General features: G+C 39.6%; 4 protein-coding genes across 8 annotated transcripts; all 4 read right to left on the reverse strand.

Annotated features, from left to right (window-relative positions):
* Window positions 1-337: 337 nt before the first annotated feature.
* On the reverse strand, window positions 338-3,073 carry LOC111480938. Of its 4 annotated transcripts, none has more exons than XM_023126177.1 (4): window positions 2,760-3,073; window positions 1,192-2,405; window positions 730-1,044; window positions 338-627 (listed from the first exon to the last, which is right to left on the reverse strand). In XM_023126177.1, exons 2-3 carry the CDS (start codon window positions 1,730-1,732, stop codon window positions 1,031-1,033), a joined length of 555 nt encoding a protein of 184 aa, XP_022981945.1. In that variant the 5' UTR covers window positions 1,733-2,405; window positions 2,760-3,073; the 3' UTR covers window positions 338-627; window positions 730-1,030. The 4 variants fall into 4 exon arrangements, with proteins under 4 accessions (XP_022981945.1, XP_022981944.1, XP_022981941.1 ...); XM_023126176.1 differs by having other exon boundaries at window positions 1,124-2,405; XM_023126173.1 differs by having other exon boundaries at window positions 730-2,405; window positions 2,760-3,072.
* Window positions 3,074-3,927: 854 nt separating this feature from the next.
* LOC111480941 (protein yippee-like At5g53940) lies at window positions 3,928-6,401 on the reverse strand. Of its 2 annotated transcripts, XM_023126181.1 has the most exons (6): window positions 6,199-6,396; window positions 6,069-6,168; window positions 5,922-5,965; window positions 4,363-4,471; window positions 4,218-4,273; window positions 3,928-4,136 (listed from the first exon to the last, which is right to left on the reverse strand). In XM_023126181.1, exons 2-6 carry the CDS (start codon window positions 6,162-6,164, stop codon window positions 4,073-4,075), a joined length of 369 nt encoding a protein of 122 aa, XP_022981949.1. In that variant the 5' UTR covers window positions 6,165-6,168; window positions 6,199-6,396; the 3' UTR covers window positions 3,928-4,072. The 2 variants fall into 2 exon arrangements, with proteins under 2 accessions (XP_022981949.1, XP_022981948.1); XM_023126180.1 differs by having other exon boundaries at window positions 3,928-4,273; window positions 6,199-6,401.
* A 1,513-nt stretch (window positions 6,402-7,914) lies between these two features.
* LOC111480939 (ethylene-responsive transcription factor 4) lies at window positions 7,915-8,741 on the reverse strand. Its single transcript, XM_023126178.1, has one exon. The coding sequence runs from the start codon at window positions 8,655-8,657 to the stop codon at window positions 8,082-8,084; it is 576 nt and encodes a 191-aa protein (XP_022981946.1). The 5' UTR covers window positions 8,658-8,741; the 3' UTR covers window positions 7,915-8,081.
* A 3,487-nt stretch (window positions 8,742-12,228) lies between these two features.
* On the reverse strand, window positions 12,229-15,033 carry LOC111480940 (30S ribosomal protein S20, chloroplastic-like). The gene is made up of 3 exons (XM_023126179.1): window positions 14,780-15,033; window positions 14,526-14,692; window positions 12,229-12,636 (listed from the first exon to the last, which is right to left on the reverse strand). The coding sequence occupies exons 1-3, from the start codon at window positions 14,934-14,936 to the stop codon at window positions 12,406-12,408; spliced, it is 555 nt and encodes a 184-aa protein (XP_022981947.1). The 5' UTR covers window positions 14,937-15,033; the 3' UTR covers window positions 12,229-12,405.
* Between the last annotated feature and the right edge of the window lie 220 nt (window positions 15,034-15,253).

Genomic DNA, 15,253 nt, shown 5'->3' on the forward strand with positions numbered 1-15,253 from the left:
AAAAAAAAAAAAAAAAAAAAAAAAAAAGGAAAATACTATATCCTATTGGATTTGTATCTAATATGAAAGTCACATGGTTTGGCCATTGAAATTTTATCTCAAATTCTAAATATACTTGCACTTTTTTTTTCCTGATTACTTGGGTAGCTTTAGCTTGCTAACGAATCAAGAAATCAGTAAATCTTTTGTTTGATTGCTGGTGAGTCATTTCTAGCCCTCTTATAGTTTTACTTTAATCGAGGTGTTATAATTTTCTATTCTTTCAAAAAAAAAAGCATGGTCGATATCATCCCAATATTTCATGATAGATCAAATAAAATGCTACCAATATTTCACAAAGAAAACTTGGATCTCGTTTGATCAAATGGTCATATTGATCATTCTGATGGAAAAGTTAACAGACAAATGCTACCAATTGGCTGCACTAATTATTGTTCATATTTCAAGGCTTTATAGATCCTTCGCACAGAAAGCGAATGGAAAATTCTAATCCAAAACTTCACAATCTTTGGAATGGCAAGCAACAGGAGCATCCTACAAGGCTGCAAAATCATGGATCTTAAGTCACCGCTTGAGTTGCCTCCTCAAACCAGGAGCTCTCTTTGGAATGTACACCTTGTAGTTCACCTGAAATGGATATTTGCAGATCCGTTCCAAGTTCTTAAGAAAACTAGTACAGTTATACTCCCTGCTGAATATATAAATTTATTCAGTACTCAATATTTTCACCTGCACCATTTCACCACCCCGCTTTACCGACATGGTTTTCTGTTCGAACTGTGAGCCTTCACCACTCTCGTGTCTGGACTCGTTCAAGAGATTTTCTCCTGAAATAGAATTAACGGAAGAAGAAGAAGAAGGCTTGTGAGGTGGAGATCCAAAACCATCACCAATGTTTTGAACATCATTGTTCCTCATCTGGGTCTGAGTTTGAGCGGTTTCATCGTCGCACATGTCGGATTTAGATGGCTTTGTTTGGATAGGTTCCTGAGAGGCAGATGCCTGCTCAGTAAGAGAATCAACATTCGACTCAGGGCTTCAAAGCTGCAATAACCAAATTGCTTCTGTTAGTTGTTGGACAAATATCTGCATCTGCCTTCTGGCAAATCCTATCATTTACAACCTCCTGGTCTACTGACGAAATATGCTGCTTCAGTTCATTCATATCATTGCTTCCATTGGAAATCTTACCCAGGCGCTGAGAAGAACAGACAGGATCATACGTAGATGCAACGGCCGAGTCCATTTCATCGGTAGATTTAACACCATTTTCAATTATCATTGAATTTACAGCATTCCCTCCACCTTGTCTAGAGAACCTGTTACCATTTATCCCAGCCTCATCCCTAGGGGAAGTCACGTGAACCGACTTAGAGACAGGGGAGTCCAGTTGCTTCGCATCATTACTTTTGTCAACTTCGCAATTAGCAGGAGTTTCCACATTCCTTGGGAGCACCCGTTTGTACTTTCTTAAGTTTTCCAAAGCCCTCTGTCTTAAAATCGACTCTAAGTCGATATAGTTTGTGTCGTCGGTGTTTACAGAACAACCATTCTTTCTTTCATATAAAGGATGGTCATGAGTTGATCCTCCATGGTTATTGTTGCTTCCTTCATTTTGAACTCCATCATCCTTCACAACTATAGAGTTTCTATTGTCAGTTATAATCACTGGTGCCTCTTCAGATATAAGATTATCTAATTCTCTATTACTCATCCCATCATTTCTGTCCATATCCCCAAAAGAAGGGTGGTCATGATCAGGTTGATGTGTGACGTTTTCTTGTCGTTCATTCCCATCAAACGTCTCTAATTTATCTTCCTCTCCTACTACAACGATTACAGATCTTAGTCGTCTCAAGTTATTTTCAACATAACAGACATCCTCAACCTCATTCTGATGATCACTACCTTCACTACATAAAGAGATGGCGAATGACTCTTTGACTGATACCGACTCCTTTCAATCTTCCCCATATTTTTTTTCCTCTTTCTAGACCTGCCCTTACACCTATCGATTTCTCTCTCATTGCTGGTTGTACTCCCATCTCCACAAGTCGAGCAGCTCAAAGAGTCACTACTTGTGGCACGAACACTCCCATCTCGTTTACGCTTCTTTTTATTGCTCTTCTTCATCTCACAACACTCGTCTCTCTTTGAATGCTTCCTCTTTCTGGGATGAGGGGAGAATCCCTTCTTTGACGGTCACGAGATTGCTTCTTGGCTCTCTTTTTAGCATTCTTACGCATCTTGGATCGAGATCTTCCCACTTTTTCATCATCCTCCGTGCTAGAAGAAGACAATGAAGTTGAGCTTTCAAAATCCTTGTCAGAGCCAGAGGGAGAATCATGGCGATACCGCAACTTCTTGGACTTCAGTTTCCTACTACTACTCTTTCTCCTACTTCTCTTCATGGTTTGAGCCAAAAAGGTGAAAAGGACGCAAAACAAATTCACATCGGCATCAAAACAAACGTATATGAGGTAAGAGAGGCAAGAGATGGAGCAAACATTCATATTTTAAACCGCAACCACAATACCAATATCACATTTACCAATTGCCAGCTGAAAGCAGAACTAAAAAAGTGAAAGACGAAGAAGAAACTCATACAAAAAAACTTAAAATTCAAGCATACAAATCGACCAAGCAAAGATTTCCCAGATATATTCGTGAATTCATAAGCCAAACTACAGCATAATCTTAGAACATTACCCGTGTGTGTGTGTGTGAGAGAGAGAGAGAGAGAGAGACAGTGAGAGTACCTGGGATGAGGAAGTCTTGGAACGCCCCTTGTTGCGAGAAGAGAGCTTTCCCATCGGGATTTAACCTGCAATTACCAGGGAGAAGAACGAAAAAACAGATAAAAAAGGGGAAATTGAAAGCAAAAAGAGAAGAATTAAATTGAATGAGGGAATTAGGGTTGGGAAATTAGAAAAGTGAAGGGATTGGAGGTTGATGAAGGGTTTGCTCTGTTTCCGACGGATCTCATCGCAAACTGGAGGAGGTCCGTTTCTCTGTTCGTTGACAACCGCTGTCCTTCACACTCTTTCTCCGACTTTATTCGTGTCCACTTTTGAGTTAAGTTTTTTTTTTTTTCAAAACAATTTTAAATTATAAAATATTATACGGTTATCAAATTTTTAGAGAGAATATTCTAACGGTTCAAACTATTACTAGCAAATATTGTCTATTTTGCAGAGTTTCTTATTGTCATCAGCTTCACAATTTTAAAACCACATCTACTCGGAAGAAGTTTCTACCCCTCTATACAAAATTGTTCAATCCCCTCTTCAACTAATGTGAGATCTCATGAATAGATATAAGACAAAGGATGACGGTAGTGGTCACCATAGATTGATATCTAGTGGTTGTAAGAGATGGATAATAGTCGATAGATGTCGGGTGGTAGATGGTGGTCACTATTTGTGGGCAGCAGATGGTGGTCACTATTTGTGGGCAGCAGATGGTGGTTGTTGGAGGTTGGTGATAGATGGTGGTGGTGGCCGCCACCGGAGGTGGGTGGCAAACGGTTGTTCTGTGTGGCAAACGTAGTAGTGATTGTTGTAGTCATCAAAAGTGGGTGTAAATTTTATATTATCAATAAAATATTACAAAATAGTATCTTTAAAAGCAAGTAGCCATTTCAATCTGATATTTACAATAATGAGATTGTTAGATGAAAACAACTGATATTGTCCACTTTGAGCATAAGCTTTCATAACTTTGCTTTAAACTTCCCCTTCATACCAATGGAGGTAGTATTCTTTGATTATAAACTCATGATGATTCTTACACTTTCAATAGAAAAAAATTAAAAATCAAAATCAAAATCAAAACAATCGTATAAATCGATGGGTAAACCCACCCTAAAATGAGTAATCCTGAAGAACAATTTTTAATAATCACCGAAAATAATGAACAAGAAGAGTAGAAGAATCAACAGAAAAAGGCATGCCCATCTACATAGCTCAGCATTTACATACTCCAGACATTATTACATTATTTACAAACTCAAGCATTATCATTCAGTAATTATCATGATTCATTGTATATAGTAACATGGTAACACCACACCCTAATTATCATCGCTATCACTGATACTAAGTCGAAAATTCAATGTGTCATCGACGATCCTCCCCCTGGTTCAACACAAGTAAAAAATAGTTGAGACTGCAAAAGATTTATACAAGTTAACCAACTTACAGACGTGAGAAATCCACCTTTCAAGAACAAACTTGCCCTCCTTGTATTTCTGGCTCTTCTCGTGTGCTGCGTCCTGAATGAAATAATGAGTAACAAACATGTTGACAGAGTTTTGGCAAATTATACATATTGGTAGCCACCCGACATGGAAGGTTTGCTTACATATTTCCACCCGACAATTTGGCCACATGTGCAACAAAATATGTCAGCTACTGTATGTAGTCCTGAGAGCATCATCCTCTCTTCCAATGCTCCCGAAGAAATGTTTATCCTTTATGAAGAACTCCAAAATGTAAGTGAATATAATCCATTCTTTGTAATGATGATAACATGGTAAACGATGAACATGACTATTTTGTATGTAACAAAGGGAAGAAAAGAAGCTCGTCTCTCTCCAACTCACTTGTAATAGTCAAAATCCACCGCTAACAAATATTGTCTTATTTGGGCTTCCCCTCAAGGTTTTTAAAATGCATATGTCAGGGAAAACTCTTATTATGCTTTATTCATCTCTATGGTTAGCCTGAATTTCCTTTCATAGTAGCCTATACTATACCCATATCTGGTCTACAACTTATAGCTCAGTTGAGTGCAGTAGTTGCTCAAACGAAAGTCAGCCTACAAGGAATCTCATTTCCAATTTTTTTGGTATAGTTTCTCTTAAATATGGAGTTCTCTCCACTTAGCACGCTTAGTAGATAGGCTAGCTTGGGTGCTTTTAGTGCTCTACTTGCAAACAAAAAGGGGAGGGATTTTTTCTTGTCTGCTTCTACTGCTTCTACCGGTTTATCTCTTGGCCAATCCTGTGTTTCATGCCTGCTCTAAGCACATAGAAGTTTACTACCACTTCCATCCATGACCTTGTCATTGTGGGCTGCTCAACTCCAAAATCTCCAAACTAAAGAAGGACATTCATAATCATCTCGACTGAAAAGAAGAGGGAGGAGGGAGGAGTGAATGACTAAAGCACTACTAAAGGATAAAGGAAATCGATTGAGAAACTTCCATGGGACCGGCTATTCACTCATTTTTTTTCTGCTAATGTGCAGCAGCGAGGAACCCACTGGTTGTTGGACTAACCTATGGGGTGTTCCGGCAAAGCACCGGGTTGTTGATAAGGAGCGTGAGCGGGTGGGGGGGGGGGGCTCACACAAGTAAATGAAGGAACTCTGTAGGGCCTTGAAGAAGTGTGGCGCTCTGTCTCGGAACCTTGTGGGGTTAGGAGTAAATCCAATCCTTCCCTTCCTCTTTTTGTAACTGAACAGGGAGACTCACATCTGGCTTATGTTATTTGGCATTCGACTGATTTCACTCGAATTTCAGTCTTTCACCCAATGAAGCAGCTAATTCATTTACTCTCCTATATAGACTCAATAGACTCAAGATAAATAGATAAATGAGACTGAACTACTTAACTGAACCTGATTTCATTTTGTTCTTTTTTTGGAAGGTTTAAGGAAGAAAAGCAAAATGACTGAATATGTGCATTCTTATATAAATTATGATGATGAGGAGTTTGAGACACTAACATAACATCGATTAAGCCCTTATGAATCAAGGCCATTATCAATTCTATGTCTTAGTTTTAGCTACCTAAAATCTACATGAATCGAGACTTAAATAATTGACGATCTACAACATGAACATATAAACTAGTTCAATATGCGGGTCAGTTTTGAGTGCATAGTGACCCAAATTATAAATCAAGATAGAAAACTCACACATGATTGAAGAGGTAAGCTTTTCCCCGGCGGCAATGAAAGGTCTGATCAAATAAGAGCGAAAAAGTTAGGACGAAAGAGCTGCTGAAATGTAAAACAGTTACCGAACATTAAACAAAATCTGCTTTAAAAAAGATGTATACACACCCGAGATGCAAGGTCATCGGCGAGAGCTAACTGTGTATTGCAGAACTTGCATCTGTACGATCGCCCTTCCTTTTCCACAACAAAAACCCTTCCCATAGCTCTCCTCCGCCACTCCACGCTTCTTACCTCCCGTTTTCCGACTCAGCTTCTACAGGGAAAGGATAGCGCCGCCGTCTGAAGCAACTACTGCTCTAGAAACGCTGGTGATCCGTAGTAAACAGTAAAAGTAAGCTTGAATTGAGAGAATGTAATCCGGAGAGAAAGGAAACCGCCTTTTTCCCTTAAATTCGTCCATATTCCAGTAGACGAAGGACACGAGCACAACCATTGTTGACGTGAAGAAGAAGCTGTAAGATTTGGCCCATTGGACATCCGCTTCGATCCGATGAACAAGGAGATGGGTTGAATATTGGGCCTCTTGTTCTTTCTTTTTTGTAATTTTGTAGTGTTTTTCGACATAGAATATTTTAAATTAAAATGTCATAAAATTTAAATTTTATAATTTCCTGTTGAAATATAAATTAAAATAATAAAAAAAAAAAAGAAACTAACGTCATAATTATTTTTAAAAAATTATTATTGATTTATCTTCAAGTTATAATTTTGATTTTTTTGACTTAAAAGAAAAAGTGTGAAGACAGCAAAAAAGCCGGTTGGTTACCTGACAACCCAACAGCATACAGCTTTAAAGCCGGCTCACGCTCCCAGCCGCCCCCCATCTTTTTTAACAACCGCCTTAAAAATAATTAAATTTAAAAAAGAAAAAAAGGACTAGTACACGTGGCAGTGGGAATCAAACTCACCCCAGCCCTAGTCTGAAATCTGCGGACGCGTCGCCTTAACTGTCTGTCCCTTTCAGACAACTCACCGCCACAACAGCCGGCCTACCAATTTTATCCGTACATCCTCTGACGTGGTCCTAAATGATTGGGCGCCTTTCCCGGATCCAGCACCGCCAAAACACAGCCGCGTTGAGACGGGTTCCACGCCACGCGGATTACAGGTCCCACCCCTGACGCCACCTTCCGACACGTGGACGCATCTCCTTTTGTTCTTTGTTTTTAAAATGAAGATTTAGACTCGTTCCCTATTCATATATATATATATATATTTACATTTTTAAAATAAATAATTAATCAGAACCGCCACATTAAGAAAATATTTAAATAATTTGAGTATATTACAATTTTATTTAAAATAATGTAACGACAGGTGGTGGCGTGGCAGGAATTTACTTTTTTTTTATGATTTTTTTTTTCTACGATTGGGTGAATATTTAAGTGGCGTATATGCTTGCCGCCTGCAACAATAATTAATATTTTATTGTTTTTTTTTTATTTTGTGAAAAAAGTTTTTAAGTAAAAAATTTGAGCCGTTGGATCAAGAATATCTTGTGGAAACGTGTCGGATAATGACAGCCACCATAGCGATCACGAGGGAGGGTCAGATGGGCTCTGTAAAAAAGAGAAACACAGGAGTGCGCCCCCACGCCTCCCCATCATGAACCTGCGCGGTGCAGTTTCTTTCACTCATTTATTATTATTTTTTAAATATTACCCTCGTTTTTATTATAACCATTTTAATTACTATAAAATATCGACCAAGATTTAAATTTAATTTAAAAGAGTTATGGGCCCGCCGCCGCCCCCACGACGGCCGACGCGGGATACGGATAATTTATGGAAACACGCAATTTTTTTATTTTTTTTTAATTAAAAAAAATCCCAAACGACAAGTCGGCTGTATTGTGATTCGTGCCGGCGACTCCAGATCTGCTGTATTCGTCCGACGTGTCGTTCTCGAGAAAATAGGGGAGAAAAGGAATTTAAATTTTACGACACAGCAATAAATAAATAAATAAATAAAATTATCCAAATTTCTCCATTAAAAGTGGAAGGAGGAATTCCTGTTATCTATACAGCAACGCAGTTTTTTTCAATCTCATTTTGGGCAGAACATTTGATCAAACCTAAAAATGGATTACGGATATATTAAATTTGAAAAATTAGATCCTCAGGCAACTTCCACCGCCGGAAGATTCAGGTCAAAATCAAACGGCCGTGATTTTTGCGAATCATCGTCGAAATCAACTACGGATGAGGAATCGGAGTCGCTCGCCGATCCGCCGGCAACAGCGACGGTTACAGTCCGGTGAAAGTCGCTCATCTTCTCCGCCTGAGCGAACGCGTCAAAGAAAAAGATTGGACGGGAAATGGCCGGAGGGTGGCTGCCATCGAGGAAGCGAGTGAGGGAAGCATCCGTCGGGGATGGAGCAGAAGAGGAGTCCACGGTGCTGCTCTCGCTGGGACTACTGCAAGTGGATCTACGGAACTTGTTGTTGTTGTCGTCGACGAGATATTCGTTCGGAGTTGGGAAGTTGGTTTTGGCATTAGCGCCTCGGAATTCACGCGCCGCTGTGTCGTAAGCACGAGCAGCTTCCTCCGCCGTGTTGAAGGTGCCAAGCCAGACCCTAGTTTTTTTGCGAGGGTCGCGGATTTCCGCTGCGTAACGGCCCCATGGCCTCTTTCTAACACCTCTGTACCGGATCTCAACGACGGCGGTTGAAGTAGATCGGTCTCCGGCAGCCATTAATCGGTTCTGTTTTAAAATGTAAAGAACTGTGGTTACAGAGAGGAATTAATACGAAATGAAATTCGGATGGGAAAATTGGGGAAGGATTTAGGGTTTATATAGGCGGAAGAGAGAGAGGGAAAAAAAAAAGAGGAGTAATTTTGGAGCGTAGAAGAAGGAGCGTTTGAATCACGCACAAAGCACGTGCCCCATGCAGCCTTTGGAAAAAGAAAATGAAAGGAAGCATAGGTGATGAATATATTCAAAGCTCAGTCAACGAGGCGTTTGACCGCTCCCTTTCCTTGCCTCCCCGCTCCGCCGTCTCCTCCACTCGGGTGGTGGCGATTAAGTTCCAATTAAAATTTTTAAAATTTAACAGGCTTAAAAATTATAAATAATAAATAATAAATTAAAAAATTAAATTAGCTTACATTTTTTCCTTTGAATTTTTGGAAAATGAAAATTTTGGATGGGTCCATGTGTATTGGCATTTTTTTGATAATATTTGACATTTGTAATCGATATTAGTGATATACGATAACTCGTGAATATTTGATATTTGAGCTTTATAATATTACTAAAAAAAAAGCCAGTGACAGCCTATTCTAACTCAACTTTATTTGGAACGGTTCGAGTCACCAACCCAACCAATTCAAAATCGAAAGATTTTTCTAACTCAACCCAACTGATGTAGGTTTAAATATATATATATATATATATAATATTATTTATATACATGTTGTGAATGTTTGATTAATCCACCACACCCAAATGGTGGTGAGAAGAATCAGGTCAGCATACCGTTGGTTGCAGCGGTCAGCATAATGGCCCTCTTTGCGGCATATTTGGCAATGAGGTGGTCGACGACCCTGACTTGAGTGGGTTCGTCCTCGATTAGAAGAGTTGTTTTTGTGAGAATAAGAACGACCTCGCTGGTTGGTAAAGAAAGCAGGGTGACTTTCATGGGTGCGGCCACGATTAGTGGCTATGAATGTTGTAGGAGTGGAGTCAGAGGACTCAAGGGAGCGCTGGAACAACTCAAAACTTTCAGTTTTAGAGACTAGATCTGCAAAACAGGGGATAGGGGTGAGAGCCATCTGAGCAGTAGAAAAAGCTGAAAATTCGGTGCCGAGTCCACGAAGGAACCAATGCATTTTATCAATGTCCTCGACGGGTCTGCCAATGGCATGAAGTTGGTCACAAATTTTTTTGAAGGCACAGGCATACTCAGCAACAGGTTTTGTGCCACGTTTCATTAACTGCAAGTCATCCTTGAGTCTCAGTTCACGAGCTTTTGACTGATGGCTGAACGTAGTTTCCAACGCAAGCCAAACATCACGTGCAGTAGAGAGACCAACGACAACAGCCATGGCTTCCTCAGTGAGAGAGGAGAGCAGGAGACAGAGAAGTCGTTGATCGGCTGCTCTCCATGCCAAATATTTGGGGTTGAATGTTGAGGAGGTTTCTGGTTCAAAGCGAGGTGGTGGAACCATAGTTCCATCGACATAGCCCAGCATGTCTTGACTCTCAAGAAGAGGGAGAAGTTGGCTTTTCCAAAGAAGATAATTGGAGAAAGAAAGTTTGATGGTGATCATATGGATTAGAGTATTGAAAGGAAGAAGATGATAACAAGATTCGGAAGCCATAGAGAAGAAAGAATCAGGGTTGTTAAACCAAAAGGGCTCTGATACCATGTGAATGTTTGATTAATCCACCACACCCAAATGGTGGTGAGAGTTCTCTTATTTATAATCATTTACAGAATACAGAAATAAGGTAAATTACAAATAATAAGGAAATAGCGATAAAAGGAAAGAATAATAAATGAATACAATATATTTGCATTTAGTAAAGGGGAAAATATGGTAATCCGTAATGTAAGGCAAATATCTAGATATTTTCCTTATAATGAACGGTCAACTATCCTTAACACATGTAATATCATGTAATCATGACGTCAAATTTTTTTATTTTATTTTAATAACAAAAAAGAAAATAAAAAATGAAAGTGTTAAAAAGATATTTAGTACTATCCATCCATATATATATATATCATATTTGATATTTTATTATAAGGGGTATATTAAGATAATGTAATATTGTGGTGAGGGTAGAATTAGTAATTGAATATATAAATAATTAAAATGTGGGGAAGGTGTGGTCACGCGGGGCAGAGATAAATAGAGGGGCGGTGGGTGTGGTCACGTGGGAGGTTTGGTTCGTGGGTGCCACCGGTAACCGGTTGCTGACGGCAACTTAAAGAAAAGGAAAATGGAAAAAACTGACAATTTTGGTTGTGATTGCGGCGCCGCGTGGGATCGTATACTTCTTTTGAAATTGGATGGAAAGTCATGGGAAAACTGTATCGTCTCATCTAACGGCTCTACTTGCCTCTAGATTCTGATGCTGCCACGTCATCTCTATTTCGTTACCTTCATATCATCTCTTTCAGCGTGTAAGCTTAGAGTGAAGTTTTCATTTAGAAAGTCGCGGCCATGCGAGGGCTGAGATAAGATGAGTGTCATGGTACGATCGAGGAAGACGGTCCGTCATCTAACATACCTAGAGATGTGCATGAAAGTTAAGTCAAAACATAGACTTGTTGAATGGTAGGTAGGGCCTTAAGACATGACCTCGAAAGTCTGAGTTCTAAAAGAAATTTGAATATGTAGTTCTGGAATCAAGTCATATGAAGCTCGTCAAATTTGGTGTCAATTGGACACAAAACAAACGATCGACGACATTGTATGTCCGTTCGCCAAAATCATATTTATACCTGCTAGACCAAAAATACCTCAAAATGTACTTGGAGGCATAGTATCAGCCCACTATTCGATTGGATCAAACATGTGTTGGAGGTTGTTAAATGGTCATGTATTAGAGGTTGGATCAAACACCCACTATCCGAAACAAAGCCTATAAATGAGAGTCCAATGCCTTAATAGAACCTAGATGGATGAATGCTCGGGATGTCCCAATATTATGAACACATGGGCTCATTGCCATGGCAGAGTGAGCTACGATGGCCAACGACATCCCATGACTTGGGATGGCATCGAGACATGTGAGCCACATTAATTGGAAACCAAAATGAGAATTGAAATGTGACATTGCGCCAAAAGACCTTGGTCCTAAGTGAATGCAAGATCAAGTCGAATGACTTGGCTTAGTATAGAGGCAAGTTAACAGGCCGCAGAAGATAGAACCAAGCACCGGTGGTGTGTGGTCAAACAAGTTTTGAATTCTGCAAAAGTTGTGTTCGGTCGATGAAGATGAACTCGCTTGAGTTCAGACTCAAAACTTGTGGGCGTGAGGGGCAACCCTTCCTACTTGTAAGAAATGAACTGAGAGTTTTGTAGCATTCAGAGGCTAAATCGGAGTGGGGCTGATTTCATTTGTTTGGTATAGGTCTGTTTGGATTAGTCTTACTAGCCTTGGATTGGGTTCTAAGCTACAATACATCTAGTTGGTTAGGCCCAACAACTACGGTACGTCTCCAATTGACTCGTCTAGGACAAGCTTAGCAACTTGGATGTGTTTTGAGTTTTATTCACCCTTAAAACAAGCTTTTGTTGAAGTTCAAATTTTATGGAACCATTAACCAAGAGCAGATGATATAGAAGTGAAACTTCGGCAGTAGACAAAGAACAAGATTCAAACTAAATATCAAAATAAGAGAAACAGATGAAGGAAAATGAAACAAACTTGTCAATATCTGATCTGATCTTCCCACTCCTTCTTCAGCAATGAGAACAAGAGGGTAGCATCAGGCAGCTGCTGGTGAGGCAGGGGTGTACCAGCCATGGTGGATCTCTACAGCTTTCTTTCTTCTGGCTAGCCGAGATTTTCGATGTGCTGCAGTGTTTCGGTGCAATGTTCCGACTTTCACGGCTTTGTCGATCACTGAGTATGCTTCTGCTATGAGCTTCTCAACTGGCAGGACTTCCTCTGATTGTGCTTCAGGTTTCTTCTTCAGATCATCTAAAGCTTCCATAGCCTGGAATTGTATGAGAGAAGTCATTGTTGAGAGAAAGAATAGTTACCAAAAGAAAAATGAATGAAACTCGAAAAGGATTAAGCTACAACACTTTCGTTTTCTTGGAAGGATGACAAACGAGAACTTCGCAAACATATATATATATTTTGATATCCATGAGAGTTTGAGCTATCATCCTACTATATTTTGTGGCCAAGGTCCCTCAAACAATATTACATTTCGGGTAGGTGACCATCATGGCTTGAACCAATTCTTTCTAATTCCTTAGTTTTATAAACACAACCCTTCCGACCACTGGACCAATCCGTGGTGGCTAACGTTGCAAACATAATTAAACATTCGCAAGAGACACCAAAGTAAAAAAAAAGAAATTCGTCCTAGGTGCATAAGATTCTCAAACTTAGATTATTTCAAGAAGGAACTCCAGTGACACAAAAGGCTGCTTATTACTAGCGCAGGAAGAGATTTTAGTAATATTACACCGCTCTTTCCTTGTAAGAGCCCAAGCCCACCATTTGTAGATATTGTTCTCTTTGAACTTCCTTTTTTGGACTTCCTTTTTTGGGCTTTCCCTCAAGGTTTTTAAAATGCATCTACTATGGGGAGGTTTCCACACCCTTATAAAGAATGTTTCGTTCTCCTCTCCAACCGATGTGAGATCTCACAATCCACCCCCCTTCGGAGCCCAGCGTCCTCGCTAGCACTCGTTCCCTTTGTCCAATCGATGTGGGACCCCCCAATCCACCCCCGTTAAGGGCTCAGCTTCCAAGCTGGCACATCGCCCGGTGTCTAACTCTAACACCATTTGTAACATCCCAAGCCCACCGTTAACAGATATTGTCTTCTTTGAGGTTTCCCTTCTGGGCTTTCCCTCGAGATTTGTAAAACACGTCTGCTAGGGAGAGGTTTCCACGTCTTTATAAAAAATGTTTCATTCCCCTCTCCAACCGATGTGGGACCTCACATCCAAAGTTGAAACAACAACAATTATCACCAGCACCTAAATATTCGAACAAATTTGGCCAAGCCAAACGCCATTCAAACACGTCAATTTGGTCTTTACCAACAAGAAAACCATCTAGAAAACCCATCTCTAGCCCATCAAAAAGTTCTATGCTGAAGCTATTCACCTCTGGACAAGAATATTCAATCATCTATAGCATATGCCTGACTATTTTTGTGATTCATTTTCCAATTCTTCATCAAGTATGGATGCTTGATAGTTCATACTATACAAAATATACCAAGGATCATTATTTAGTTCTCTACATGAGAAAATTAGTTTAGTTGCTTTGACTTCCCTGGCCTACATTGTCGTTTCATGTCCTATTTGGGTGGTGGGTAGCGTTTATAACTATTTTTTATAAACAAGAACTTCAATTGATCAGATTTTCATATCAAGCAGCACAACTCAACAACAAAGCAACCAAGCCAACAAGCTACGATCGACCTTGGAAAACAAAATCATACAAAATAATAGCAAGAATCAAGCATCAATTCTATCCAAGGAACACACAGAAGTACTTAACCCCTTCAGCGCTGATACAGTTCAGTTTTTTAAAAGTGCTTAAAAATTAGGCACATTCCTCCTAAAATGAAAATCACCAAGAAATTCAACTTTCCAGTGCCAAAAATAAAGCATCTAGAGGAGGGGAGCTGTTAGGACTTGGGCTGTTTGGTTAAATAGCGTTTCAAATATAAATACTCAATCAAAGATAAAACAAATTCTGGAGTGCATAATTCTTAGACAGAACACACCCAAATTTATTCTCCACATTATCAACAGATACATTAGATTCATTTTCATTTTCAATTTCACGAGCGATGGATTTCATCAATTCCGAGAGAATTCCATCACAAAAATCTAAAAACCAGCCAAAATTAGGTACCTTCTTCATTCTGGTTCTGATTTCGGACTTCCGGGCTTTGTTATAAGTGCGTCTTTTCTCAGCCTGCCGGGCTCTCTTTGCAGCAGAATCAGCCTTTTTCTGAGGAGCCGCCTCGCAAACCACAGAGTAACGAAGTGGCCTCTGAGCTCCACTCATCGACAGGCACCCTACTCGAAAATGAACCCAAAAAAAACCCCAATTCTTCAAGAAATCAAAGTAGAAGATAAAAATACAGGAAAAACAAAAGAAATTACCATCGGAGAAGGCAGAAACTGAAACATTGGACGAGAAACTGAGAGATCTGAGAGCCAAAGAAGAAGAGGAAACAGGCAAACAGGAGGAAGAAGCATTAAGGGAAAGATTCCCGAACTTAGAAGGAAGAGCAAAGCAACTAAATGAAGCTGCCGCCATTTTTCGCTGGGCAATTCACGAAGCTCCACAGTTCGAAGAATGGCGGTTCTACTGCACTTTCGTAGGCGCTTATCCACCGGAAGAAGAGCTACGCAGTATCGGTTTATTTTCCGTTATTTTTGGGTGTTTGGATTCCAGTTTTGTATATCCCCAACCGGGTTCCGTTTTAATTCCAACCCCACATAAGAGCCAAGGAGTATTTATTTCCAGCTTCTTCATTCAAATTTTTTAATAAGTTATTATATTTTTATATTAATTTTATATATTTTGATAAAATACAAATAAAGATTACAAAAAAAAAAAAAAAAAAAAAAATT

The sequence above is a fragment of the Cucurbita maxima genome, unplaced genomic scaffold, assembly GCF_002738345.1.
Source record: "Cucurbita maxima cultivar Rimu unplaced genomic scaffold, Cmax_1.0 Cma_Scf00006, whole genome shotgun sequence".
In the NCBI taxonomy this organism is placed as follows: Eukaryota; Viridiplantae; Streptophyta; class Magnoliopsida; order Cucurbitales; family Cucurbitaceae; genus Cucurbita; species Cucurbita maxima.

Excerpts from the sequence above, each read along its gene's own strand:
- LOC111480938 (XM_023126173.1), bottom strand. The coding sequence starts at position 1,732 with ATGGACAGAAATGATGGGATGAGTAATAGAGAATTAGATAATCTTATA.
- LOC111480941 (XM_023126180.1), bottom strand. The coding sequence starts at position 6,164 with ATGGGAAGGGTTTTTGTTGTGGAAAAGGAAGGGCGATCGTACAGATGC. Across the intron at positions 4,472-5,921 it reads GCTTACCTCTTCAATCATGT|GATAAACATTTCTTCGGGAG; the intron begins GTGAGTTTTCTA and ends TTCTTCATAAAG. Across the intron at positions 4,274-4,362 it reads AAATTGTCGGGTGGAAATAT|GACGCAGCACACGAGAAGAG; the intron begins GTAAGCAAACCT and ends TATTTCATTCAG.
- LOC111480939 (XM_023126178.1), bottom strand. The coding sequence starts at position 8,657 with ATGGCTGCCGGAGACCGATCTACTTCAACCGCCGTCGTTGAGATCCGG.
- LOC111480940 (XM_023126179.1), bottom strand. The coding sequence starts at position 14,936 with ATGGCGGCAGCTTCATTTAGTTGCTTTGCTCTTCCTTCTAAGTTCGGG. Across the intron at positions 14,693-14,779 it reads AGTTTCTGCCTTCTCCGATG|GGTGCCTGTCGATGAGTGGA; the intron begins GTAATTTCTTTT and ends ATTTTCGAGTAG. Across the intron at positions 12,637-14,525 it reads TCAGAACCAGAATGAAGAAG|GCTATGGAAGCTTTAGATGA; the intron begins GTACCTAATTTT and ends ATACAATTCCAG.